The sequence below is a fragment of the Anopheles funestus genome, chromosome 2RL, assembly GCF_943734845.2.
Source record: "Anopheles funestus chromosome 2RL, idAnoFuneDA-416_04, whole genome shotgun sequence".
Lineage (NCBI taxonomy): Eukaryota > Metazoa > Arthropoda > Insecta > Diptera > Culicidae > Anopheles > Anopheles funestus.
Genome location: NC_064598.1, coordinates 8,439,636 through 8,465,786, shown reverse-complemented (window position 1 = coordinate 8,465,786; position 26,151 = coordinate 8,439,636). Strand labels below are relative to the sequence as shown.

The 26,151-nt window shown below is 43.9% G+C and overlaps 7 protein-coding genes across 8 annotated transcripts; 2 read left to right on the top strand and 5 right to left on the bottom strand.

The window, feature by feature from the left end:
- Positions 1 to 2,388: 2,388 nt before the first annotated feature.
- LOC125761456 (uncharacterized) lies at positions 2,389 to 3,169 on the bottom strand. The gene is made up of 2 exons (XM_049422600.1): positions 3,034 to 3,169; positions 2,389 to 2,964 (listed from the first exon to the last, which is right to left on the bottom strand). The coding sequence occupies exons 1-2, from the start codon at positions 3,109 to 3,111 to the stop codon at positions 2,488 to 2,490; spliced, it is 555 nt and encodes a 184-aa protein (XP_049278557.1). The 5' UTR covers positions 3,112 to 3,169; the 3' UTR covers positions 2,389 to 2,487.
- Positions 3,170 to 3,286: 117 nt separating this feature from the next.
- On the top strand, positions 3,287 to 5,364 carry LOC125761458 (NPC intracellular cholesterol transporter 2). Its single transcript, XM_049422603.1, has 4 exons — positions 3,287 to 3,725; positions 4,467 to 4,574; positions 4,897 to 5,066; positions 5,181 to 5,364. Exons 1-4 carry the CDS (start codon positions 3,581 to 3,583, stop codon positions 5,262 to 5,264), a joined length of 507 nt encoding a protein of 168 aa, XP_049278560.1. The 5' UTR covers positions 3,287 to 3,580; the 3' UTR covers positions 5,265 to 5,364.
- Positions 5,365 to 6,494: 1,130 nt separating this feature from the next.
- Positions 6,495 to 7,430, top strand: LOC125761462 (NPC intracellular cholesterol transporter 2-like). Of its 2 annotated transcripts, XM_049422608.1 has the most exons (3): positions 6,495 to 6,624; positions 6,696 to 7,110; positions 7,315 to 7,430. In XM_049422608.1, exons 1-2 carry the CDS (start codon positions 6,549 to 6,551, stop codon positions 7,070 to 7,072), a joined length of 453 nt encoding a protein of 150 aa, XP_049278565.1. In that variant the 5' UTR covers positions 6,495 to 6,548; the 3' UTR covers positions 7,073 to 7,110; positions 7,315 to 7,430. The 2 variants fall into 2 exon arrangements, with proteins under 2 accessions (XP_049278565.1, XP_049278564.1); XM_049422607.1 differs by lacking the exon at positions 7,315 to 7,430 and having other exon boundaries at positions 6,696 to 7,286.
- LOC125764638 (uncharacterized) lies at positions 7,271 to 10,985 on the bottom strand. Its single transcript, XM_049429071.1, has 4 exons — positions 10,140 to 10,985; positions 9,787 to 10,055; positions 7,664 to 7,865; positions 7,271 to 7,584 (listed from the first exon to the last, which is right to left on the bottom strand). The coding sequence occupies exons 1-4, from the start codon at positions 10,453 to 10,455 to the stop codon at positions 7,307 to 7,309; spliced, it is 1,065 nt and encodes a 354-aa protein (XP_049285028.1). The 5' UTR covers positions 10,456 to 10,985; the 3' UTR covers positions 7,271 to 7,306.
- Positions 10,986 to 16,681: 5,696 nt separating this feature from the next.
- LOC125761464 (uncharacterized) lies at positions 16,682 to 17,390 on the bottom strand. The gene is made up of 2 exons (XM_049422611.1): positions 17,183 to 17,390; positions 16,682 to 17,098 (listed from the first exon to the last, which is right to left on the bottom strand). Exons 1-2 carry the CDS (start codon positions 17,250 to 17,252, stop codon positions 16,722 to 16,724), a joined length of 447 nt encoding a protein of 148 aa, XP_049278568.1. The 5' UTR covers positions 17,253 to 17,390; the 3' UTR covers positions 16,682 to 16,721.
- Positions 17,391 to 17,420: 30 nt separating this feature from the next.
- On the bottom strand, positions 17,421 to 19,918 carry LOC125761463 (NPC intracellular cholesterol transporter 2-like). Its single transcript, XM_049422610.1, has 2 exons — positions 17,999 to 19,918; positions 17,421 to 17,911 (listed from the first exon to the last, which is right to left on the bottom strand). Exons 1-2 carry the CDS (start codon positions 18,063 to 18,065, stop codon positions 17,526 to 17,528), a joined length of 453 nt encoding a protein of 150 aa, XP_049278567.1. The 5' UTR covers positions 18,066 to 19,918; the 3' UTR covers positions 17,421 to 17,525.
- A 423-nt stretch (positions 19,919 to 20,341) lies between these two features.
- LOC125761449 (protein trunk) lies at positions 20,342 to 23,679 on the bottom strand. Its single transcript, XM_049422591.1, has one exon. The coding sequence runs from the start codon at positions 22,179 to 22,181 to the stop codon at positions 21,354 to 21,356; it is 828 nt and encodes a 275-aa protein (XP_049278548.1). The 5' UTR covers positions 22,182 to 23,679; the 3' UTR covers positions 20,342 to 21,353.
- Between the last annotated feature and the right edge of the window lie 2,472 nt (positions 23,680 to 26,151).

Sequence of the window (26,151 nt, the reverse complement as noted above, 5' to 3'; positions counted from 1 at the left end):
GGTGAATTGGCGTGGTGTTAAAAAAACCTCTGCTTGTTCTCTGAGTCGCTAGGGAAAGAGCCCTGGCGCCAGCTTCGGTGGGCTTTTATTCAGCGGCACTCATCTCGCTCAGCCGAATATCCTCGCTTAGCCGAAGCTCCTCACTCAACCGAAATCGCTATCTAGCGTCATCTAGCGGGAACTCATCTATCTAGCGAAAGTTCAATTGAACCGTTTTGCAGAACAAAGTTCCTTACCCTGTTTGAGAAAATGTTAAATTTTTTTCATTTTTCACCAACTTTTACCTATAACTCGGTCGGTATCCAACGGATCGCCAATCTTTAACCTGTGGTCGATAGATGGCACCAATGGCTACATTTTCTTCTTGGACGGCCATGCCCTCAGATCTCTGTGCCAGAAGTTATTCGAGGAACCAAGTTCATTACCCTGTTCGAGAAAATGTAAAATTTTCTTAATTTTGCACCAAGTTTTGCCTATAACTCGGTCGGTATCTAACGGATCGCCAATCTTTAACCTGTGGTCGATAGATGGCACCAATGGCTACATTTTCTTCTTGCACGGCCATGCCCTCAGATGTCTGTGCCAGAAGTTATTCGAGGAACCAAGTTCCTTACCCTGTTCGAGAAAATGTAAAATTTTCTTCATTATTGAGCAATGTAGCAAAATTTTTAAATGTGATATATTTTAATGGGAATTTGTTGCAATAAGTTTCTTTTCACTTAAATAGTGCTTTAAAATAAAAAAAGAATAAAAAATCGAAAAAAAAAATTTTAAAAATTTTCAACTCGAAAATTTCATAAGGTTTACCCCTTACGATTTTTTTGGGAAATTTTGCAAAAAAAAATAAATTGTTTTATTTTAATGCCAATTGGTTGCAATAAGTTTCTTTACACTCAAGTAATGTTTTAAATAAAAAAAAGAGTGAAAAATAATGAAAAAATCAAAAAAATGAAAATTTACTAACGCTCATTTTTGCACCAACTTTTGCCTATAACTCGATCTATATCTAACGGTTCGCCAATCTTTAACCTGTAGTCGATAGATGGCACCAATGGCTACATTTTCTGCTTGGACGGCCATGCCCTCAGATCTCTGTGCCAGAAGTTATTCGAGGAACCAAGTTCCTTACCCTGTTTGAAAAAATGTTAAATTTTTCTAATTTTTGCACCAACTTTTACCTATAATTCGGTCGATATCCAACGGATCGCCAATCTTTAACCTGTGGTCGATAGATGGCACCAATGGCTACATTTTCTTCTTGGACGGCCATGCCCTCAGATGTCTGTGCCAGAAGTTATTCGAGGAACCAAGTTCATTACCCTGTTCGAGAAAATGTAAAATTTTCTTCATTTTTGCACCAAGTTTTGCCTATAACTCGGTCGGTATCTAACGGATCGCCAATCTTTAACCTGTGGTCGATAGATGGCACCAATGGCTACATTTTCTTCTTGGACGGCCATGCCCTCAGATGTCTGTACCAGAAGTTATTCGAGGAACCAAGTTCATTACCCTGTTCGCGAAAATGTAAAATTTTTCTCATTTTTGCACCAACTTTTACCTATAACTCGGTCGATATCCAACGGATCGCCAATCTTTAACCTGTGGTCGATAGATGGCACCAATGGCTACATTTTCTTTATGGACAGCCATGCCCTCAGATGTCTGTGCCAGAAGTTATTCGAGGAACCAAGTTCCTTACCCTGTCCGAGAAAATGTAAAATTTTCTTCATTTTTGCACCAAGTTTTGCCTATAACTCGGTCGATATCTAACGGATCGCCAATCTTTAACCTGTGGTCGATAGTAGACATCAATGGCTACATTTTCTTCTTGGACGACCATGCCCTCAGATGTCTGTGCCAGAAGTTATTCGTGGAACCAAGTTCCTTACCCTGTTTGATAAACTTTTGTTGTACCCTGTTTCCTCATTTTTGAGCAATGTAGCAAAATTTTTAAATGTGATATATTTTAATGGGAATTGGTTGAAATAAGTTTCTTTTCGGTCAAATAATGCTTTAAATAAAAAAAGAATAAAAAATAATAAAAAAATTAAAAAAATACTATAAATTTTCCAATTTCCTAAGCAGAGGCGGATCCCGTTTCATGTGCTTGCCGATCAGACTAACCCACTTGTTCTGACTGATCACCTTAGCAGGACTCCCAGCACATACAGTTTTAATATTTCCTGATGCATGATGGCAGAATTAATAGATTTTGGCCATAAATTCTTGCTGTCGTGTCCCGATTTTGTGGTATTGTAGCATTGATGATTTGATGCTCGGATGACAGTTTTTATCGATGGCATTTGATTATCCTATCAACCCCTCTTGTCATCAAAGTCTTTGGAGTAATACCGCTTGTCATATCGATAGCTACTACTACGGATTGGCTCATCTTTGTACTACAATCTCTTTTAATGATAACCCAACATTTTCAAATGTACTACAACATGCATAATGAACGTATTTTCTAGCTAGTGGGATCTATCCCTATTCTTTCGGTTTGACCGTGGTCATCATGACCATACCGGAACACACTTGACCATCCTTCATCAGCATCATTTCCATCTTCCATCGGCCCTCGGACATCATCTCGCTGTACGGTTCCGTATCGAGCACATAGTTCTCCACGACGTACTCGGCCACCGGTAGTGGGCACGTGTCGTAGTGAGGAAAGTTGCTCACCTTAGCTAACTCCTCATAAAAATACGCTTTGTAGATCGTCCGCATCCAGTCGCACAGTGACTTCTGGAGGTCCATCATTACCTCGTACTCACTACCTTCCGCAAGATCGGCACGGGCCATCAGTGCCTTCACCGTGTAGGTATCGTCCAGCTCCTTCAGCTGCTGTACTTGTGCTCCCATGGAAAACTTCATGTCGGAGATTTTCTCGTACGTGTAGTTGTAGGTAAAATATTCACCCGTATCCCCAACACGCTCCAGTTTATCGATGTGGACATCATAGTTCTGCGAACAGACATGGAGTTTAAAGCGTTTCATCACCCATCTCTCGCTTGTTATTTAGCACATACTTACATTATTTGCAGTGGCTCCATATCCCCACACAATACAAACCAATGACAGAGTAACTCTCCAAAACGTCATCTCTGTCATCTTCTTTTGTCGCAGATCCGTGGAGCGAATCTATGTAAAGAGCAGCTCATTGTGCATCGCTTTATGTACTCTTCGTTAAGCTGCTTTACCACGTAGTGTGGCCGGAAGTTTCATGTTCTCGTGACAGAAAACAACAAACCTTAGTGTGTACGACTCACGCACAGTGCATGTACTTGGTGGCTATTCAACGAAATCGATGTTCCTAATCACATTGGACAACAATCCACGGATAGGAAAAACGAACGGTTTAAATCGATTGTTATCAGTGTGATTCTACATGGATCAAAAGACCACTCGCAGGGCTACCATATTGGACATTGGAGCACTTGTGCAAGCGTTAGTCGTGTACCATCATTCGCTCACGTTACAACAAACCCGGTAGCGAGCCACCGTAAATCCCGAGCAATTTATATTCTTCTGCTATTGTAATTGATACGTACTTAACGAACACAACAATTTGTTAAAAAAAATGAAATGGAGTGCATGTATCGTGGTGATGTGCTGTGTGCTTCTTGCAGGCTCGGCCGAGGGAGGTATTATGCGTTGGTGGGATCTATGGCGGAAATTCCATCGTCACCCACTCGTCAGCTCCAGTCTCATCTTTGAAGACTGCGGTAAGTAAACATTTTTACTTCTCTCAATCCATTCCAAACTCAGTCTGTTTTGGGACTGTATTTGGCCGGAAATATGTGTAATACAAAATGTCACATGCAAAGATTGATTGCTTGCTGCTGTATTAGCCGCAACTTCGGCTATGATAAGTGATCGAAGAGCAAGATTAATAAAGTTTGAAGTGTTTTGTGCGGAATTTCTCGCTGGTAAATACCAAGCAATGATTGGAAGATTTTATTAGCCTTGTTTATTGTTAATAATGCTTATATGTGTGTTTTATTAGCATTAACTTATTGCTTGTTTAAAGATGTTCGATGGGAAAGGGATTAGCATAAAATATCTGAGGTTGTTCACTTTTCATAATTTCATGTCTGTTTAAAATTGTCATGTTACGGGTCAGTTACACCGAGGTAACAGGCCCATTTGTTTGACATCCCTGCAAATGTACGCAAACCGTGTGATTGATGGTTTATTAAAAGAACTGATAACTGATTTCTGAACTTCTGTTGTTCGCATTAATCAGGTTCAAAGTACGTGTTTGACTGTCAATATAGAAATTTCACACGTCGTATAAACATTTGTAAGAAATAAAGCCGAAATCATTATTGCAGTATTGTTTCTAGCAAAGATCTGCTACATCAATAAGGCGTATCTACAACATGGAGCTACAAAAGCTTCATTGTATTCACAAGTTTAAATAACATCTTAATCCTTCTATACTTCCCTTCGTTCCCTTTCCACAGGCACAAAGTACGATGTCATATCTATTAATCTGTCCAGTTGTGCAACCGCACCCTGTACGATGCATCGTGGCGCAAACGTTACCGTCAAGGCTGAATTCAGCTCCAATGGTAAGTGCCGGTTGGTACATGGTTTGACTTTCTTTGCCAAACGATCAACATACGAACGAACGCACTCGACGAAGAACAAAGCAACAACCTTATGCACCGCCAATTGGTCTCAATATCCAGCGAAACCACATCTTCACCTCCGTATTACCAAACGTCTGAAGTGGCGCTTCAGCTGTGTGCCGTAAAGAAGAAAATAACAACAACTACCAATGCTGTCGGACAATCGATTTACTATACGAAACTAAATATTTGCCGAGTTTGTAAGGTCTTTTTTTATTGATCTCATAACGTCCATCTTTTCCCATGCCTATCGCCCACCCAGGTGCATCGACGGACAGTGTGCTTAAGCACGAAGCGTACTTTATACTGAACAACGTTAAGACGAAAGCCGTTATCACTCCTACCACCTGCGAGGGCAGCGTCTGTCCGCTGCAGAGCACGCAAGGACTACTGTTCTCAGCGAACATCTACGTCAATGTGGATCTCCCACCGGTAAGTTTTCGAGTGGGCTCAGCTTACCTAAAGCTTCCCGCTTGGCCTAACCCAGAAAGAGTTGTGTTTGTACCCGTTGAACTAATCACATGACGTGCTCTATCCTTACGACAGATTAATGGAAAGCTTCGCTGGGAGTTAAAAAACAAATTGGGTGATATGCTGCTCTGCTATCAGCTACCAGTTTGCATTCAATGAGTTGGCGTACCGGATGGCTTCATTCAAATGTAAACTGCTAATTCTTACTCAAACTGTATCAGTGAGATTAAAGAAACTTCAGAGATTATAAACATTGTAACTTTTAGTATAAATGTTTTTTTATTTTAATTTAAAATAAATACGCTTGAACCTGCAACATAAATAGTTTACAGTTATTACAAACAACATGTTTGCAAACATGTTGCGAACATTTGAGAACTTTATGATAAACGCAACAACAAATCTGTAAGAGCTATTTAAAAGCACCACTAAAAAAGAATTCTAATTTTATGTAATACTAAACTAACATTCCATGATCAAGATGAAATGAAATATGGAGTTATATGGTAAAAAGTCTTAATGTCTTAAATAAATTATTTAAAAAAATAAAAGGATCTTTGTATGAAAAAAAAACTGTTGCTCACAGTAAATATTATTATAGCCATCGTAAAATAGAATAAAACCTACTTAAAATTTGAAAATAATTGTTGGAGAATATAGTTTTAAAAATGTATAACAGCTCATTCGAATTTGTACGTCTAGTTTGCACATTTGACGGATAGATGGCGCTACCATCTTCGGTCTGTGTGGAGGCGGCTTTGTCGACAAGAACATAAAGATAAATTTTAAATCTCGGGCGGAAGACCTTTTTTTGTTAAAAATAAAAACAATAGGTATTATATTACGCTTATATTACGTAAGAGATTTAATGGAAGAGGTACATACGTATTGCTTTTCAGTTGGAACTACAAATAGCGCCAATCGTGTGATATCCGAACTGATATCCGGTTGTTTAGAATAGAGGTGAACGACCTTATCCTGGGTTATGTGACACACCATCTCCTAGATTATTAGTCAATATACCTCAAGAAAACCTGTTTGAACATAAACGAATACTTTAAAAAGTGGAATGAGTTACAAATACCTAATATAAACAAGTTTTGTGCAGTTGGAGTAGGAAAATCCGCATGGTAGTAGAATTCATACAGTTTTTCAATTAGCGTTACGACTGGAACGAAAGAGAAACTGCATCTGGCAAAACAAAACCCCTAAGCAATGAGTGGATTATCGTCAGCCCTTCGTAGGCCACTTGAAACACCAGGTGTATGCCATTCGTTTTTTTACTTGCAGTTGTACAGCCGAGCCTAATCGATAGCAATGGAAATCCGAATGTTTAAGTGTTGAATTCTCTTCAGCGTTGTAACGATCCGCAGGTTTGCAGGTATTTAAGCAATGTGCTTCTAGAATTCCTTGGCACTTGTATTTCCATCTTCCAATTTCATCATGCAGCTGCTAGCGTTTGTGTCCATTATTGCCTTTTCCAGTCTGGCCACTGCAGATGTAGTTATAGTACAGCAGTGTAAGTGAACTGTGTGTTTCTTTCGAGCAGCTACCAAGGAAACAAGCTCATTCACTTTGGATATTCTGCAGGTTCTGACGGTCCACTGCCAGCATCGGTGGATGTGATCGGATGTGCGGCATCGCCGTGCGAATTGCAGAAGGGAAAGGATTCGACAGTGTTGGTCGACTTTAAGGCAGATCGACAATTGGTATCACTTGTGCCAAAGATACAAACAATCTTTGCTGGAGCAACGATACCTTTCGAGCTGCCGGATGATCAGAAAGATGCATGCAAGTCGCTCATCGGAGGCATGTGTCCTGTATCCCAAGATGAGGATGTGACGTACCAGCTGCGCATACCAGTGCTGGCAAGTTATCCTTCCATAACGTTGACGGTGGAACTGAAGCTAGTTGATCAGGATGATACGGCTGTTACCTGCTTCCAGCTAGCAGCGAAGGTGGTCTAAAGTATACACTGTCTGTTACAATAATGTTTTTGCGTGAAGTACGTATACTCGGCGTTCTACAGTTATTGAACATTGAGCAAAAAAGTGTCAAATCGTATGGAAAATGTTAATCGAAAACATTTCGCATACGATTTGACACTTTTTCTCTCAATATTCAATATCTGTAGAGCGCCGGGATAGAAAAGATGAATAAATCAATTACTTTAGAACACTACAGTTTGCTTTTATTTCCACTTAATTAGCTGGAACGACTTGCGCATCAACCACGAAACAGGTGACAGATTCGTCGTTATCGTCCACAATATCGATTTCGATGCTCAAACTAACCAGCGGATAGATCGACAGTACCGGAATCGTTAGTCGGTAGGTAACGTCCTCGTTGGCACTAAGGGGACAGCTGGAACCCTCAAGCCAAGCACAAGTATCAGCAAACTCAGCCGGAAGCGGGTAGGGTGCGGTGATACCGAGAGCGGTAGCCGTCGGGACAGTCGTCATGGAGGTAACAGCACGGTCTACAGCAAAGGTCGAGTGTGAAGCGTGTTTGTTATTAGAATGCGACAATCGAAACCATCCTCCAATGCTACTACTTACCAGTAGTGAAATCAATGTAAGCGATCACGTCCTGGCCGCGGATCAGATCGCAAGGCGGAGCACTGCAACCAACAATGTCGACATTGGCCGCTTGCGGACGTCCACCCGTGCAGGCACGGCCAACGTTACCGTATACAACAGCTGGCACGAGGGCAATCAGAAGAAGAGCGCGGATCATGGTTGTGGTTGTTTGCGAGACTTCCTAAACTTCTTGCTGCCGCCAATAAGCTTTCACGTTTGACAAGCTATCCTAATTTTGGCGCCCGTTTTTATACGCCAGCTCGAAGCAACCGCAAAGGGTTGTAAATTTTTTTTTGGTGTTGTAGAAAGATCTTTAACGCACCATTGCACGGGTCTATATAGGTGGTACGGGTCGCTAAGAAAATACCATGTATCGAAGAGCCCTGGCGTACGTACATCGTCTGATAGGTCTGTACAGGAGGAAAGTTTTTTTGTGTTTTAGTCAACTTTTTCTTACTTTATTGAAGTGAATCCCATGATAACTACCAGCGGCGATAAGCCCAGCGATAAAAGCGAACAGGTGGTCCACTTGAGGCACCGAATTGTTATAATTGCGGCTGGATTTGCCAAATCGCCCAGTTCATGTACTTTTCGCGTGTGTTTTTTTTGGACCCTTTCCATTCGTGGTGGATGAGTGTGGACTTCTTCTTCCCGTTGAGCCATGCGTTGAGTTCAAGTACTTGCTGACGAATCTGGCTGCCGTAATCGTAACAACAATTTAATGATAACGCTAACTTCGTTACGCTATTGATACCGTGGAGTGGTCAACAGGAGATTCTCAGGGCGTGTAGTCTGAAGTTGCTTACCATTTTTGTTCGACATAGCACTAAAGTAGTGAAAGAAGTTATTTTATCGCACTACTTGCGGATTGATCATACATTGTCATGTAACACGTGCTGGCATGGTCACACACTTCGGTTTAGTTCTAATTATTTTAATGTATGCTGTTTAAATAAATGTTACGAAACGTAAGGAATCGATAAGAAAATACGGAATTGATTTCTAGAAACTATCGAAAGAAACCAATTAGTATTGACAAAGCAATACTAAATTATGGACTCAGTCAATTGTTGCAGTTGCTGTTGAACCAGATGAATGGATTTGTTTTACGATACAGCAGTACTAAACCCCTTTGGAAGCAGTATTAAACCCACAAACCATTGCTGTGCCTCTGAGAAATAGTAGCATTGAATAATAATGCATGTAAAAGGTGTCGTGATTTTACTAATTTCGCTAAAACCGACAGATATGATTACAAAATTACATTTAAAGAGAGATGAGACAGAACACTCCCTAACGTTACGTGCTTCAACTATTCACAGCTAGATGGTGCTGCACACTGGTGAGTTTAATATCTGTTCAAATTAATTTTCACCACTACTGGAAGGTGAATATTTAAACGATCGTTCACTAATCTACTTTTTTGTTAATTTGGCCTGGAAATTCGTACAAGAAGTTTCTTAAAGTAATAAGCAAACATTAAACTCGTAACGAAATCGTTAATCAACTTCATTAAGAAACTTTTTACTTGATTATCAAGCAACTTTTCTTCTGCGAATGATACTCCCAAATCAAATAATTTTATACAGGGGAACGCCGTTTTTCCTTATTCATCGAGACTGAGCCATGGTCGGAAAAGTTGATAAGATCGATGATACAAACATCTTATTTTGTTTACAAGTGTGTTAGTGTACGGTTTTATTTTTCTTACATATTTTGTTCAGACAAAAGAATTTTCTATTTTTTTGTAGAATATTCTACAACATTTTTGCATTTTTTAGTTTCAAATTTTCACTGTGCATCATAGCAGGAACAGTAGAAATTGTTTATAATCATTATTGTGATGATAAAGAAAACAAGGGCATGTGCAAATAAGACAACAAACTATTTTGATTAAACATTAAAGTGCATTTGAGAGTTTTTTTTAAATAATTTTGAATACCAAACTTGGAGCATATTATCCAACAACGACGATACTAAAGTTGTTAAAACGATTATTCTAAAATCAAACTACGATGGTTGTTTATCGTTTAGCATCTATTCTATTGCATTTAAATTTATTTCACTACATTACATATCACGATTATGGTTCGCTTTTAAGCAACAACCACACGAGCATCCACAGCAAAGCACGTGTGTGTACGTGTCTGCTCATCTATCACGCTTACTTCAATAACTAGACTGACCAGCGGGTAGATCGGTAGAACAGGCATGCTAAGAGTGCTGACGATGTCTTCACCCTGGCTGATGGGGCACGCAGAACCGGACAGCCAATTGCAGGCAGCAGCACGATCTGGCGGCAACTCATAAGGAGCGGTGATACCGAGGGCGGTAGCCACTACACGATAGTGCAACGATTGGGCAGAGAATGCTGTAAGAAAGACAGAAATATACTTAGTATACCTTCAAATCACTAAGCCATAATATTGTTCTATGGCCATCGCGCTTCACTTACGTGCTTCCCAATCTAGAACCATTCCGACATCGCTACCACGAACCAGCTCGCAGGGCATTTGCGCACATCCAGAGATCTCCACCCTTCCCGGATGAGGGCGTCCGTTTGAGCAGGCATGAGTCTCCAGTGCCTCCGTAAGGCTACCGCTGGCAACGAGGGCCACTAGCAAAACTGCGAACCGGTACATCTTTGACGGATAGTTGGTTGAATGGAGCCTTCCTCGTGAGCTGATTTGAGACTCTAATTGTCTGCACGCCGGCACTCTGCACTTGACTGTCCCAGGATCGGGTACGCATGTTTTTATACCACGGTACATCTGTCGATGGTGCAAATCACCTTGATGTGAAGACTAATCTTATCCGAACGAAGTGCAGGTGTTCGGGACACCTGCAAGATGTTGTGGTCCAGTTATCGTACGGTGAGGATCTCCCGGACTTCTGCAATGGACATGGTGCCTTACTTTTCTAATTATAAGAACACCTGACCAATACACTAATCAATCGCGTTCGATAAGCGTCAACGACGGTAATCACGTTTTTCCTAGTGCCTCTACCGTGTGTGAGTCAGTTTAAAGTTCATAAAACGTATCGGGTTTGCAACTTACGCAAAGTGTAACATAAACGTAGCCTTATCATCAACCTGTACGATCCGATAAGAAATCATTTCTATCGCAGAGTAATTCATTGAGGAACAGAAATCTGTATCTCACCTTGTTCTCCCAGTTCTACATCGCAGCTCTCTTGTAATTTGGTGGAAACAAATCGACAACCAGCTCTATAATTAAAGGCGTAACAAAATATTCGCAACATACGGTGAAACATTTCAAGCCCTCCTCAATGCTATTGTTAGTACAGGTTTTAGTACACGACAATTGCAACAGTTGTTTACGTTAGAGCCGAAATTTTATTTAGTAAAAAATTTATCCTAAATTCAAATAATACATCTCAACGTATGATTATTGTAGAAAAACGCGGCTTTTTCAGACTTTCTTTAGGAACGCTATTGCGAAGCAAAAAATTAGTTGCTTTATTCCTTGCCGATTTTCTACAAAAGAGGTTCGTTGTTTGTGATCCCGCTCATTTTATAAGTTTTCGCAAACCTAAACTCACCACAGTTCTAACCTTTTTGATCGAATGACAAGATCTACACATTTATGTCGACATTAGAAACCGCAGTGACAGCGGCGGTCGGTGTAAATACCGTTTGTTTACAACATTGCCCCCTGCAGTGAGAAAACCGATCTTTATATCTCACTCAACTTCCTGTCGCTGTCATTAATGTTTTCGTTGTCAATTTTCGCACGCGCTTGCTATCGTACTAATCTCTCTCCTCACCGGTAAGTATTTTGCTGTCGATATTTAAATAACGCTAGTTTCGTTGCAGGACGTTTGTAAATGCCGCTAGTAGTTCGAACGCTCGCCTATCTCACTTTACCATCTTCGGCCCTAAATACCGCGATCACACGAGCTTTTGGCCAACTGTTGTGCGGTAAACAGTTATCGATTGCTACTACTGTGTCACCCAGCTGGATTGGCCGCACGTTTTCGAACCACTTCGATCGACGGGTCAACCTAGAAAGATATTCGGCTATCCACCTCTTCCAGAATAAGCCGGCGAAGTGCTGAGCGGCTCGCCAAGCTGATTTCACGACGGCACCACCTTCGGTAAATACGACGGGCGGCTTCGATGGTACGTATGTCAGTAGTCTCGAATTGATGTCGACCTCGATTTCGGTGAACGCGGACATCAGGACTTCATCCGTCGGGTTCCGTGGTAAATTGAACTGACCTAGAACCTTCTTTACAGAGCGGACCAACCGCTCCCAGCATCCGCCGAAGTGTGGGGCAGCCGGCGGGTTGAAGCTCCACTTCATATCCGTGCCAGCAAATTCAGCCATCAGCGCGTCGACATCAACAGCGTGAAGTGCCTCTTCCAGTTCCCGTGCCGAACCGACCAAATTCGGAATCATCTCCCAGGGTTTTCCACGTCGAACAAAACGTCGAATCGCCATGATACAGGAAGCCGTGATCAGTAAATGAGCCATCTCCAGGTGCATCGCTCGGGACGTCCGACAGGTAAATATAATTCCCCTTTGGCGGAGTGTTTCGCTGACATTCAAGGTACCGGCTAGTCGTCCTCGCATCCTCACTACTTCGTGTGCGTCGAGTACCGGTGAAAGTTTGTAAAGCGGGCTGCTCTTCTCTACTCTGCTCTTCCATGGCTGCGACCGGGGTGGCTCCCTTTTCAGGCAACATAGCACGCGTGCATAAACATCTGCTTGTATTCTGCTAAACAGAATACACTCAGCTTGCGCCCGTTCCTTCTGCGTTAGTGGTCCTCCTAAAAAGATGTGTCTCCGCATGGCACGACGGACGTTAGGAATGAATCTTACCGCATATCCTACTGCTCGCAGAAGCCTTTTCCATCTGGAAAAGCGGTTGAATTCTATTAGCTGATCAACGATGCTGTGATGTACCACGTTGGGACGTAGTGCCTCGGCTGTACTCGTAGTAGGTGCTTCATACATCGGCCAGTTCGACTCTGGGTCCCATAGGAAACTCGGCTCGTTGAACCAGCGACTTGGTGTTAGATCCGGTGTTTTGGTCAACTTCGGGATCACGTGGCGTTTCAAGGCGGCAGCTTTGTTACACGGCAAGCGGTTGTCGTCGTATTTCCAACGTTGTCCTGTTTCGAACCTGTCACCCTGCAGCTTCGTTTCCTCGCTACGTATCGCCAACGCCTGTTCATCGTGCTTGAATTTGAGTTGACGCGGAAGTTTAGTGATACCGAGCGAATCCAGAGAGGGATAAGCCTTGACCTCAGCCGTCGGCAGATCATCGCTGTTTCCCTCGACACTGCAAATATGAAAGTTTCTGTGACCTCCAGTCACGTTAGCGGTTGCAATCGGACACGGTCCGTATATAATCCAGCCCAGGCGCGTTTTTGATGCAATTGGTTCGTTCATCCTTCCTTCTATACATTTTAGAGATTTTCCCAATCTACAGTTATCTACACCAATTAGAAGTCGAGGTACGGCATTTGTGTAAGAAGTTAGCTGCAAACGTTTCAGGTGTGGGTACGCTGCTTCCAATTGTTGCATATCAATCGACTGTGAGGGTAACGCTAGATTGGTAACGGTGTGCACCTTAGCCAAGTCGTGTACGGGAGCCCCTTTGTATGCACCAGAGATCTGCACCGCTAATTGGACGGAGGCCTTTTCATCTCTGGTTGCATCTCCTGTCCACTTGAGACACAACGGCCGGGACATACCACTCAAACCCAACTCTTCCACCAGACTGTGGTCCATGAAGGTCGACGATGATCCTTCGTCGAGAAACGCGAACGTGTGAACCACTCTGCCGTCTTTACCACGTACCATTACCGGGACATAACGGAACAAGGTGCGATCATTTGAGCCGGAATGCGTTAAACAGTGCTTCTCCGGCGCGTTACTGGTACTCAAGGCCCCATGAAGTAGCTTGTGATGCATCGCCTCGCAGCCGTTCAAACCACAGAGCGTTTTAAGATGGCACCACCCTTTATGACGTTTTAAACATTTTCGGCACAGTTTACATTCACTTACGTGTTCCTTTCTTGCAGCTACCGTCATCTCGAGGAAACGTTGACAATCAACTAGGGCTGCACACTCTCCCTGGCATGCAGAACATTTAGGTGTAGGAGGAGTGTACTTACCGCTCGGGGCTGTAGCGTGCACGTTCATGTGCGTGGTGGTCGGATGACGCTGCTCTGGTCGTGAAGGTTTCCCACTGCGCCGGCGGTCTGTGTCTGACAGTCCGTCAGATCTTGCGGGAACCACTCTACTAAGAGCCTCTGCCAGGTCGCTGATCCAACTCCCGAACTCCGTCAACGTTACGCTGGGTAACCGCTGTTGATGTCTCGCCCACTCGATGCAGGTCGTCGGCGGCAGTTTCGATACCAGCTCCTTCATCAGGACTACGTTGCATGTGTATTCGGGCAGCCCAGACGCCCTGATGGTCGCACACATGTTTCGTACCGCGAATCCAAAGTCGGCCAAAGTCTCCAGTCTATCAGCTCTTGGTGCTGGCATGCTCCTCACTTTCTCTATCAACGCGTCCACAATCACATCAGGTCTACCGAAGCGCAGCTTGAGTGTGGCTATAGCTTCCTTCAATCCCGATGGCAGCAACAGCAACGAACTCACCGCTTCCAATGCAGCTCCTTTCAACGCTTTCTGCAACCTCATCAGGTTTTCATCGTCGGAATAACCGCAGACCGCCGTAGAGTGCTCGTAGCTTGCAATAAAGAGTGGCCACTGTTCTGCTGATCCTGAGAAGGTAGGCAACTCTCTTCCGCTGGCCTTTCTTGCGGCAATTTGGGATTGGCTCAAGAATGTGTATCCGGAATATCCGAAAGTTCCTGCATGTCCATCAGTCAACGGGTTGTACGGGTGAGTTCCAGGTGCGATCGTGTGTGGATGTGTAAATGCGCTAGCCTGGTGAACGGGTCCGTGAGGCTGTGCGAAGGTGTTGTATCCGCGATCTTGTACGCGGGGTGGTGAAGAGGTGCTGCGTCCGTAAAATTGAGCGTGTGTTTGTGCCGATGTGCCGTGTTGATACTCGTGTCCGAATGGTTGTGCCAAAGTGCTGTGTCCAAAGTTGTTACCGTTTCCGTGCGTCGTCTTGTGCCTGTTGCGAGGATCTCGCGACAGAAGTTCATCGAGCGCGCGTTGCCACTCCCGGAAATCCGGATCACATGGCGTAGTTGCTTCATATAACGTTGCTGGGTTTCGTGTGGCTGTGGTCGGGTTATCCGCATATCGAGAGCGTTGGACCTTTTCGAAGGATCCGATGGGCCTTTCCGCAGCGTCAGTTGAAACACCATTTTCTTTGTTCAGCAGCCATGCACTCGCCTTTTCCAATTCGGTAGGTGGTTCGCTCGCATCTACTCGACCTATTTTTAATAACTCCAGCTCACGCTCGCGGAGTTCCACTAAACCTTGTTGCACTTCGATTTTTAACCGATCAAGCTCAAGCTGCTTCCTTCGTAGTTCCTGCTCGGAGGTCATTAACCAGCCAGGGGTCACTGTCCGATGAGTGTTCGCCATCGCTGAGTTGGATGCGCCATCATTGACGCCTCCCGCGAAGTCCGGTTGTGTATGATCATTTTGTGCGCTTGCCGATTTCTGGTTAGGGAGCGGCCGGGCTATCTGCGGTGTCACGTTCGGCGTACCGACGTTCGTGTATCTTACCGGAAAATATCCCCACGGGGTTTGCATAGTTTGCTCGCCTCGGTGGCTTAGCCTCCCTTCGCTCTGGGGCGATCCTTCGACGGCCACGGGTACTTGAGCTGAACACGATGGCGTCGTATTCACCGCGACTACGTTGTCGTGCTCTGCCGGCCGGTCAATCGAGGGTGTTTCATGGCCCTCTCGCTGGCTCGTCATACGCCCGTCTTGCACCGTCAGATCGTCGTGTTCCATCTCGCGATTCACCTTTTACACTCGCGCGCACTGATCACAATTGCACTCCCGAAACTTTACTCGCGTTCGCGATTATCCCCGGTGGATAATACTTACACCTTTTAGCGGAATTTGTAGAAGCGCGCCCGAAATTAGTAGTTCGTAGCAAATAAGTTGCAAATAATAACGAATCTAACTAATTTTTTGGAATTTTAGAATTTCCAAACTAATTTTTTGGAATGTAGAAAAACGCGGCTTTTTCAGACTTTCTTTAGGAACGCTATTGCGAAGCAAAAAATTAGTTGCTTTATTCCTTGCCGATTTTCTACAAAAGAGGTTCGTTGTTTGTGATCCCGCCCATTTTATAAGTTTTCGCAAACCTAAACTCACCACAGTTCTAACCTTTTTGATCGAATGACAAGATCTACACATTTATGTCGACATTAGAAACCGCAGTGACAGCGGCGGTCGGTGTAAATACCGTTTGTTTACAACAATTATATTAGGCAATGAGCAGCGATGCAAAAATCATTTTCGAATTAGTGGGAAATTGGATATTATTTACAACACATTTGCCATCTCTGCCTTTAGGGTATATACTGTTTTGTTTTGCTTTGTTTTTACAATTTATTTTGTTTTCGTTTTATATAAACTTTTTTGAGATGGTATTGACGTCAAGAGATTTTTTTATTTTATTTTACAAGATGACGAGAAAATTTAATACGAGGTATTGAAACAGGTGTTTTAACAGCGATAAGTCGACGTGTATTTTTAGTACCATTGAATCAATAAATTATGATACGGATCAAGAAGGTTGTTAAACAATAAATAGCAGAACAGACAACAAAATCAGTAATTTATGCAAAATAAACTCAACATTGGGGTAGCCCGGTAGTGTATGTGATAAACAGCGCTGGTTCCACACGACAGAACCGGGTATCAAATCCCATCCGGACCATGCCCCCGTAACAAGGACTAACTGTCCAACTCGTGGTAAACGTGGTAAAAAAAAGTTTCTAGTAAGCTAGAAATGGCCGACATGTCCTTAGGGGTCGTTTAGCCAAGAAAAAGAAGTAGAAACTCAACACTTATGCTGGTAAAGCATTTATTTTTATTTTATTATTTATTCACGTTTGTTCCCCTTAAGTCAGGGTCACCGTGGCGGCAAAGCAAACGGCCACCTGGCCACCGTCGCCGGTAATTTCGAACTCCATCGTAACCGTGACACCAGTAAGTGGAGCCTCCACCGGTGCAGTACCGGTGAGTGTTACACTCTGACCGGCTGTCAGTGGGCAGGAAGTGTTAATGTTGTTGCAACCATTGCGCAGATGCTCAGGTACCTCGTAGGGAAGGAAAAGACCCAACAGCGAAGCACGCACGTCCACGGTCAGTGTGTTGGTGGGGAAGGTCGGTGCGAAACGCACGCTAAAGTTAAAATCCGACTGGTTCGGGACCGAGCAGGGAAGACTACTGCATCCCGGTATGATGACTTCCTCGGGCGCAGGTCGATTGTTGGAGCCTTTCACAGACAAAAAAAATTGTACACGTTACGCCGCCGTAACTAGCCGCTAAAACATTGCTAACAACTAGCGTAACCACTTACATTGGATAGTCTGCAATCCTTGGGCAACAGCCACGAACATCAGAACCACTGCTACGATTTGCTTGATCATTTTGCAATCCTTGTCGACCGTGTTGTAACAACTACCGTTCAGAGTCTACTGAACATGCCATGGGTTAAGGTTAAGATAATAAACAGCTCCCGCAGCTGCAGAGCTTCGAGCTTAGAACCAGATAAGATAAGTCTTGCACACTTTAATCGCGGCATGCACAACGGACCATTGATTAAGGGACATTTCGTCTAACCCCTTCAACAGATCATTTTATTAGCTGCGTTTTTGTTTTTTACTGTCCATTACAAATGTCGCACACCACAGAGAATAGTTTTACACGGCCACGATCTGGGCAGACGAACGGAAGCAGAACAGTGGTTGCCCATTGTCGTCAGTCAGCTGAAGCTGCAGATCGACAGTGATGCCCGCGAACGGTGCGGCCGCCGGTGTGTTCAAATGGTAGTTGATGAACTCACCCTCCGTCACCGGACAGCTGCCGGCCTCGAAGAAGTTGCAAGCATTCTGCTGCGCAGCAGGCAGATCGTACGGTACGCGGAAATCTCCCAAAAAGATGTCGAGCGTTGCCTGCACAGTTTGGGTGGCACGGGGCGAAACGAAGTCACAGTCCATATCGACCATACCGCCAATCGGAATGACGCACGGTTCTGCCGTGCAGCCTACCACGCGTACATCCTGTGGAATGGGCGCATTATTGGCACCTGCAAAAGCATCCGGCATAAGGCAGCGAAATAAGGGGTTAGTACAAAATTAAAACCATCCGAATAATGGTAAATTACGGCACTTACAGGGTCTCACCGCAAGACCGAATGCAAACGCTGGAAGGCAAGCAACTACGAACAGAATGGTCTTCATCTTCAAACACTGGCACAACCGTCGAGATCTCTGGTAAAGTTTACTGCGCACTGTACTGCTCCGTTTGTTGTTACGCGCAGGATATTTAACAGCAAAATAACCAATTGCCAACTGATACTTTTGTATCTTATCGCGCTGCGGCGATACATTTTATCACCCGGACTCACCCTCTATGAACGTCAGTCCATCCATCCCGGGATTAAAGCATTAGATCAGAAAGATTAGATGCTTTTGCGTGGGGTGCTTTCCACTTCCTCCGGTGGAGCATATATGATTCAATGATATGCCAGTAGAAGCATACAGCGTGACTTAGCTACTTTTGGCATCGTAATGATTCGATGGGCGAAGTACAGCTGAAGTATTCGATGAACTGTTTACGATTGTGAGGGAAGACTGATATAGGCAACCTAGGCTTAGATTATGTGTATACAGAACATTATTCTTGGTGAAGAAAATAAACTGGTAGTTTTATAATACAATTTTTACTTTACTTTTTAAACAATCAAGCTCCATTATCTTAGTTTGCATAAGTAATAGATCGTGGAAGAGCAACAATTTTATTTAATTTAAGTAGGAGCTTGAAATCCCTGCTCATTCCTTGAGCAATACTTATCGCACACAATTAAAAACGTGCATCAAGTCATATTTCCAAACGGATTAATCCTGTTTTTGGCAGTAAACACTGGAGATCATCTCGTTTGGGGGGCAATTGATTACTGATATTAACCGTTTTTGTGACTGTATAACAAAGATTCGGTTGCTGTAGGTTATAGTTAGCTTATCTTATCCACACGACACAGCAACACGGCAACAGCACAATTCGGAATTCTTCCATTACACCATCTCAACGTTTTCCCTATCGATTAACCGTCGTTACGCGTCATTGAACATACCCGGTAATCGCATTCTTCCTTGAGCCGTTTTATCGTCCTTACTTTGTGGGCCACACGGTTGTGTTCTACGATAAGAGACATCGGAATATTATTTCAGCCAATCATTGTATAACCTGCCCCCTGATATAATCGCTGATTATGTTCCTTTTGTTTGTTATCTCCTTTTTTTATCAATATTCGTTTCTTCTGCGTGTGTACGTTCTTCGTCATAATTGTTTTTGCCGCGATAGATTGCGTATAAATGCAGCTAATCTATGTTTTCCCAATAGACGTGCTTAATGCTCACGAGCGAGTACCAACAAAATATTATGCCTCTTAGACTCAGCCAAACAGGATAAACTATGAATGTGTTCCACAGATAACCTCCCGGGAGAAAAAAAAAACCTTGTTCTATTATTACTCGGCTCCTTCGCTGTTTGGAGGCAAAATTGGGTTATAGTTTCCAGAAATAAGAGTTATCTTCGCAGATTTTTGAGGACAATTAACAAGCCACTATCACCTTTACGCGTCTAATCAGATTTTAGTACACAAGGTGTTTTAAACAACTTACGATCTAATGAAATCTTATTCCGGTACGTAAGCATATCTATGATATACAAGACCGGTGTAATTGATACTATATCGAAGATGGTTTTTGCTAGAATGTTTCTACAGCGTTCACCATCCACACCAAAAACCACACGTAAAACAAACGACACAAACGCTGTACATTTGTTTGGCCGTTGGGCTTTCGTGTTCAAATTCCAGGTAGTGCTGCAACTGTTGTGTAATCGGACACGATAATGGTAATTACCAGCAGGTTCGTCCGAACGGTGCACGGAGCAATGCCTGAAGATCCAACGGTGAATGGAATCACGGTACGGTTTGCACACCAGATTTAGCTGATGTAACTGATACGTTAAAATATTTGCTCAACTAAACGGCCCGTGTAGTTGCCGGGCATAGGGAATCGGCCGTGGAAGCGGTCCAATGTGTATTCGTGGGCAAGGTTCGACGTTAGCGCAATTCAATGATAGCCCCGCGGGAAAATCCTATGTCCCTTAGTTCTTACGGGAAAACGTTTTCCTGCTGCGTTTCAGAAGCGATATGCTAAAAGGAGTTTTCACAACTGTACTCTAGAGGAACTTCAGCTAAATTGTGTTTCACAACTTCTCAACGATGTAAACCTATGACAAATCCAATGCATACATTGGATATCTTCTTTAGCAACGATTAATGATTATATTTAATCATGAAAAAATACAAATAACATCGTTTGGAAACAAATAATGTTTTGGAGCTGATAAATGCTATCACTCGAAAGGCAAATTTTAAATAAAATAAATTTATAAATCTTACACATAACCATAAATCTTAATCTTTTCACGGCAATAGACAAAAAAGGTTTCATCTCTCCTGAATGGGGGAAAATCTTTTTAAAAACGACGCGTTACGGTTTATGAATATGCATTGCCTTGTCTACATGCTGTTACGCTGCTGACGTGAAATTAGAATCCTCGACAATATGTCGATCAACACACGGAACAATTTGTTAGCAGCTAATTTTCAATATTTATGCAAACCATAACAAGGACGCTGAAGCTAGTCCTTAAACCGGGTAAGCACTTTAACATTCTTCTCCCTTCTCGTAAGCGCTCTAACGGCGGATGATGCTGTGGCACTGGCCAAACCAAGCTAATGGACCCGATTCGTCCGACAAGTGACAAACATTTGGCTTCCAGTGCAATTCCGTGCCCTTTCGGCCAACGTATGTAATGTTGGTTTAAGCTATCTCTTACCCTCGCCCTTTTCGGTCTAAAAATAAGAAACGTCGAGGTAAAGTAATGCGACACACAGCACGACGGGTAGCGAAAATTTATGCCTCATTGCCATACTTACATTTCACCTTCGGTGATCGTATCCTTTTCCTAAAGAGTCGTGTACAAACAATCAAATCAAATGGGTATCTTCTGTCCGCTGCTGGGCAGCGGTAAGCTTTACGTTTTATTTGTTACTTCACGCCCACACACACACACAAACACACCCCGCACGTGCGCACGTGCACACAACAAACACTGAGTTCAACAACGGGCAAATGATGATCGTCTTGGTACCACCAACTGCTCTCCCACCGGTTTGTGTGCCGTAAAGTTACATTTGCACCCGTTGCGATCCCTTAACACCTAGGATCCCGAATGTATGACTAAATATGTACACGTTTAAGACTACATGACTTATACTACTACTGCTGCTTGTTTTTCCTCCGCTCTTTTTCTTCTTTTGCCACTTATCCAAATGTCAACATTAAGATTTACCAGTGCGTCAACGAGTACGAAAGATTTAAATAAACGCTTAAATATACAACGCACAAACAACAACAGCTTCCCTGCGAAAGGGATCCCACATCCGGTTCCGCTCAGAAGGCAGGCGCACAGTCACAGCAGAAGTTGACGGCCCGTTCCTCCCATACCCAGAGTTCCCGCAGCTCGCCCGGCAATCCGTCGACACCGATGCGCCGTAATCGATCGCTCTGGACGCATTCGCCGGTTCGCCTCCGCAGAATCTTCACCGTGAACGAGCGCGGCTGACAGGAGTAGTGGCCGTACCAGCAGTTCTGTCTCGTGCACTCGACCGTCCTCAGAAAGCGTGGAAAGTACTCCGGACCAAGATCGATCCACCGTATCTTTGCCTCACACTCCCATGGTCGTGGTGTACCACCGGACCCGGACGATCGCGTACGACCCTTTCCACCGAACGATCGAGCCGTGCGTGTCGACTCCGCAGATGTTGCCGGTTCTAGCGTGTCGAGGATGTCGTTGAACAGGTCACGCCGTGTCCGAACCGGCCCAAGTAGCTCACCGTGTGGAATCGGTTCCGAAACGTGTTTCACCTCCCAGGCCGGTTTGTGGCTTAACTCGAGCGAATACTTATCGTCAACGTAGAACGGTGGAAATGGTTCCGCATCCCGCTTTCCGGCCGGGTTCGATTGGTCTGCACCACTGTCCGCTACCGGTGGTTCCTCGATGCTCATGTAGCGTGGATTAAACGCCGGTCCTAGTATTTCGGTCAGCACCGGTGGTGGTAGCTGCTCGCAAGCATTCTCCGTGGCCGCTTTCTTCGCCAGAAAGCTGTAACCATCATCGTTTGGTATGGATTTGTCTCGTTTCAATGCCCGGCCATCGCACTGTAGCAGTATCAGCGTCAGCAACAGCAACATTACGGCCAGCAGTGCCCGCAGGAACATGATGCGTGTCGGGAATACAAACAAATGCGTTGCGGATAACCCGTCACTAAGGGCTACCTTATCATAACACGATCGTACGCACACAGTGAAGCAAACCTAATGAGGATCAGGCTGTCAAACGAGTCTTGTGTCACGCACTCTCACCCGAAGATTTCACAAACCGCGGACCCTTTACGCACTGTATATGGACTCGCTTTTTTCTTGGTTTGTTTTATTGTGTTTTGCACTTGTCTGTACTATTTGCACTACTAATCTAGCTAGTATACAGCACGCTTAACACTTGAACACGCTGATTTCACACGCAGCAATTTTTGGTTGTCGCTCGTACCGAACGTGATCCTCTTCGACCGTGATCTTGTTGGTGCCAAATTTGATGGCAGACTGACGACACGCTGGCAACGTTAACAAGGGGTAATGATAGTATGCGGACAGTTTTATAGCAAATAGCAGACTTCTCTCGTTTTCACCACTGCCACAGATAGCAACAGGTTCGATTTCTTGTCCTCTTCCTACTCCAGGCACTCCGGCAAACCTCGACTACCTGGCAGATCGTTTACCATCGTGCCTTTTGCCTGGCAGGTTACGTTTTTGCGAACCAACCCGTCTGCCTGCCTGTCTGCGTTCCACATGTATGCATCCTCAGTAGTACAACCAGGCCCAGGCTACCTGAGCCTACAGCAAGCCCAGCTGTAACGGACAAGTGATGCGGAGGGGCCGAACCGGGTTAAAGGTGCGTACGCGATGGGAGGGCGGTGTTTGTTTACTTTGTAAACGACTTTGACGTTTCGCTTTGAACTCGTCCCACGATCTACAGGAGGGACCAACAGGTAGCTGCATCGAACATGATCTTAATTTACGTGCCACAAGGGCCTGCTAGTGATCAAACGAATGTAAAGCAGCAGAACCTTTTCGCACCCGGGGTACAGCCGAGTGACCATTTTCCCCCAGAAAGGGTGTTCGACTCTCCGATGTACCACCGTACGGTATAGTACGCGGAAACAATGACAATCACATTAACTTTGTGGTAGTCAAAAGCATGCGCCAGCTAACAACAATTCTGGTCAAATTGGGAATAAATACGCCCTCCCGTATTACAGCTCTCCCGTACGGAAATTGCGCCATGCTGGATGCCGATCGACGAAAACTTACGGAATTCAAGGTTAAAGGTGTACCCTGTTGCCTTCCACTACCTTCCTTTCTTCTCTCACCTAGCCCCGGGGACGGATTGTTCGAAAAACGAAAAGAAGCGAACAAATCTCATCGATAATGTGATAAAGGGACGGAATGCTGCACGGGATTTAGATGTGTCTACTTTTATTTCCTCACTGTGGAAGGAAGAGTTCACGTTACCGAAATACTGACACCCGAAACGTACGCGCGCTTTTTTTTTTTGCTACTAAGCACCCAGAAGAAACGACACCCGGGAACGTCTGTTGTGATCGGATTAGTTTCGGGCTGCAAAAACTTCCACTACATCCCAAGACGCAATTTCTTGGAGAGAGAGACATTAGCCCTCGAAGGTAGAAGGCAACAAGCAAAACACGGTATCAATCTCACTGGAAAATATTAAATTTACTGATTTCCAGCCGATTTGTGACGTAGAATCAACGAATTTTTTTTTCTTCTTCTAAACTCGTGGTGGCATGTGAGCGAGTGAAGAATTATCGACGGTGGCATCAGGCAATGCTGCTGCATGCGTCATCACCTGCCTGCATGCCTACGGGATGTAGGATTTCTGGGGGATAAATTTAATCTTCGGCACCATTACCGTCAACCTTAGTGCTGCTTCTCCCGGGGATCGATGCCCGGGTCTCTTCCTTTTTGATGCACTAAGCTATCAAAGAGATCTTTCCCCGTAATTCGATTCCGATTTCTACTCCATTCCGGCAAACGTTAACAACGACAGTGTGGCGTATCTGGGAAAATCTGGTACAGGGGTTTTTTCCTTTTTTTCGCCATATATCGCTGCTTGTCTGTTCACTTCACTAAGCCATGATGCGAAATTGATTTCCCCGTGCAGAACTGCACCCAGCACCATGTTGACACAAAGAATGTCTCGATTTTAATGTAATTTTTCAAATAATTGTTCTGCTGCTTGTCTAGTGTCCTTTTTCCACATACAATGCCGGATGTGCAAAGGCCATGTGGAAGGTTTCATTAAATTCATTACTTTTCACACGTGCACTCGTTTGAAACCTTCAGCTGTGTGTGCGTTTTTTTGCCTTGTTCTTTGCCAGGTTTCTGTTCTTTAATTTCATTTCTTCAATCCGATTTCCTAAAGATAAGTTTATGCTTTCTCTGCACGCCACAAACTCACACTCCGGACGCTCTCTCCTTCACATCCTTATGAGTGCGAATGCAATCAAAGAAATTACATCCGGTTTCCCGTATTCAGCTGCAAGTGTTTTGCAATGAAATTAAATGAAGTGTTGAGTTTTGCTTTGTGCAGTGATATTTTTACCATCGACCCATTTGCGTATGGGTATGGTTTCCTTTCCGTATAAAACAAAGCGAGATACTTCTGCATGAACGCTCTCCGTGTTTGTCCACGTGAAGTTAACCACTAGTATTGGCTAATTAAATTCATCAGCGCAACGACGGTAAAGTACTGTTTGCGAACCAATTTATCGCACGGCACACGGCCAGTCGGTCAATAAGGGTGTAGAAATGTGGAAGAAAGTTATAATTTTCGTTCTAATTGACAGGTTTATGGATAAATGATGGGGTTGTCGTAGTATTTATTTTTCCTTATATTGCGAATACTGATCGTTCCTTTTTTGTGACGACTTTAGTTTTTCCGTAGAAAAATATAATTTAATTTAAAATCATTGAGGGTTAGAGGTTTAAAAACAATCGAAAATTGAAGTTAAGTTATCAAGATTTTCATTTATATAACATGAACAAACGAAATATATTATATTATATGTTGTTAAACTTTTGTTTATTTTAATTTTAACTCCATTTTAATTTACTCTAAATATCTAACATTTTTTGTTGATTAAAAAAATCAAACCCGACATTCTAGTATCGTATTTTGTAAGTCACATGATCATATAAAAATCATAAAACAAGCTTGTAAAAACATTATGACAGGTTCATCAAGATCGGTTCCGCTTTATAGCAAAATTTCACACGCCTCACCCGTCCCGGGCCACTCTCGCGCACAAGCATTGACACCCCGTGACCCCCATTATGGAGTGATTTGTACAACATCTCCTCAAGCAGCCGTAAAACACCCTTTACAGCTGTAAACAAATCCCGGCACCACTTCAACACCCGGACGCATCAACATCTTACTATCGACGCCGCGTATCACAACCCCTCTGTTTACACGCAATGTTCCGGCACGAAACCGTTTCTGCCGCTGCCCTACCGGTTCGCTCAATTAGCCTTCTAAAACATCCCCTTCGGAAATTGTAAACCGATTTCCATCGCCCGAGGAAACGGCGAAGGGTGAAAAGGAACTGCACTACGCATAAGGGTGCGCAAGGATATGTTCAACCAGCAACTCTCGAACTTGTTTTTTTGTACTTTAAAATTGAATTCATCTGTTCTAACAGCAAAACGGAGCGCCTGATGACATGCTTTCCACTACAGCCCGATGGATGGAAAGGAACATCTATAGAAGGAAAATCTGTCCCACCTTATGCTGGCACCAGATCCACTGCAATCTGTTGCATCGGGATGGTTTGCCAACAACGATGCGCGCCGGTTGTGTGACGCCTCGTGGAAAAGTCAATTGATCGCGACGCTGATAATGATTATGCTAATGAGCTCGTTAAAAATCGTTGAAAGATGTAGCTACATTAGCCTACGGTCGCTGTCAAGTGCAATCGTGTTCGTTACTGGCGAGAATTGAAGGAAAACAATTCCTACCAATCCTGGGCGGAACAAGGTGTACCTTGTGGCGCACAATCTGTTTCTTCTTCTGGAGATAAAATTACTACAGGCCATGGCCACGAATCGAGCA

Bases quoted from the DNA above. Each gene is read 5' to 3' on its own strand.
- LOC125761463 (XM_049422610.1), bottom strand. From the start codon at position 18,065: ATGAAGACCATTCTGTTCGTAGTTGCTTGCCTTCCAGCGTTTGCATTC. The intron at 17,912-17,998 runs GTAAGTGCCGTA...ATGCTTTTGCAG, and splicing joins CGGTCTTGCGGTGAGACCCT to GTGCCAATAATGCGCCCATT.
- LOC125761464 (XM_049422611.1), bottom strand. From the start codon at position 17,252: ATGATCAAGCAAATCGTAGCAGTGGTTCTGATGTTCGTGGCTGTTGCC. The intron at 17,099-17,182 runs GTAAGTGGTTAC...TGTCTGTGAAAG, and splicing joins AGGATTGCAGACTATCCAAT to GCTCCAACAATCGACCTGCG.
- LOC125761449 (XM_049422591.1), bottom strand. From the start codon at position 22,181: ATGTTCCTGCGGGCACTGCTGGCCGTAATGTTGCTGTTGCTGACGCTG.
- LOC125761456 (XM_049422600.1), bottom strand. From the start codon at position 3,111: ATGACAGAGATGACGTTTTGGAGAGTTACTCTGTCATTGGTTTGTATT. The intron at 2,965-3,033 runs GTAAGTATGTGC...GTCTGTTCGCAG, and splicing joins ATGGAGCCACTGCAAATAAT to AACTATGATGTCCACATCGA.
- LOC125761462 (XM_049422608.1), top strand. From the start codon at position 6,549: ATGCAGCTGCTAGCGTTTGTGTCCATTATTGCCTTTTCCAGTCTGGCC. The intron at 6,625-6,695 runs GTAAGTGAACTG...GATATTCTGCAG, and splicing joins TGTAGTTATAGTACAGCAGT to GTTCTGACGGTCCACTGCCA.
- LOC125761458 (XM_049422603.1), top strand. From the start codon at position 3,581: ATGAAATGGAGTGCATGTATCGTGGTGATGTGCTGTGTGCTTCTTGCA. The intron at 3,726-4,466 runs GTAAGTAAACAT...CCCTTTCCACAG, and splicing joins TCTCATCTTTGAAGACTGCG to GCACAAAGTACGATGTCATA. The intron at 5,067-5,180 runs GTAAGTTTTCGA...TCCTTACGACAG, and splicing joins TCAATGTGGATCTCCCACCG to ATTAATGGAAAGCTTCGCTG.
- LOC125764638 (XM_049429071.1), bottom strand. From the start codon at position 10,455: ATGTACCGTGGTATAAAAACATGCGTACCCGATCCTGGGACAGTCAAG. The intron at 10,056-10,139 runs GTAAGTGAAGCG...TCTTTCTTACAG, and splicing joins GGTTCTAGATTGGGAAGCAC to CATTCTCTGCCCAATCGTTG. The intron at 7,866-9,786 runs GCTTAAAAGCGA...CAAGAAGTTTAG, and splicing joins TGGATGCTCGTGTGGTTGTT to GAAGTCTCGCAAACAACCAC.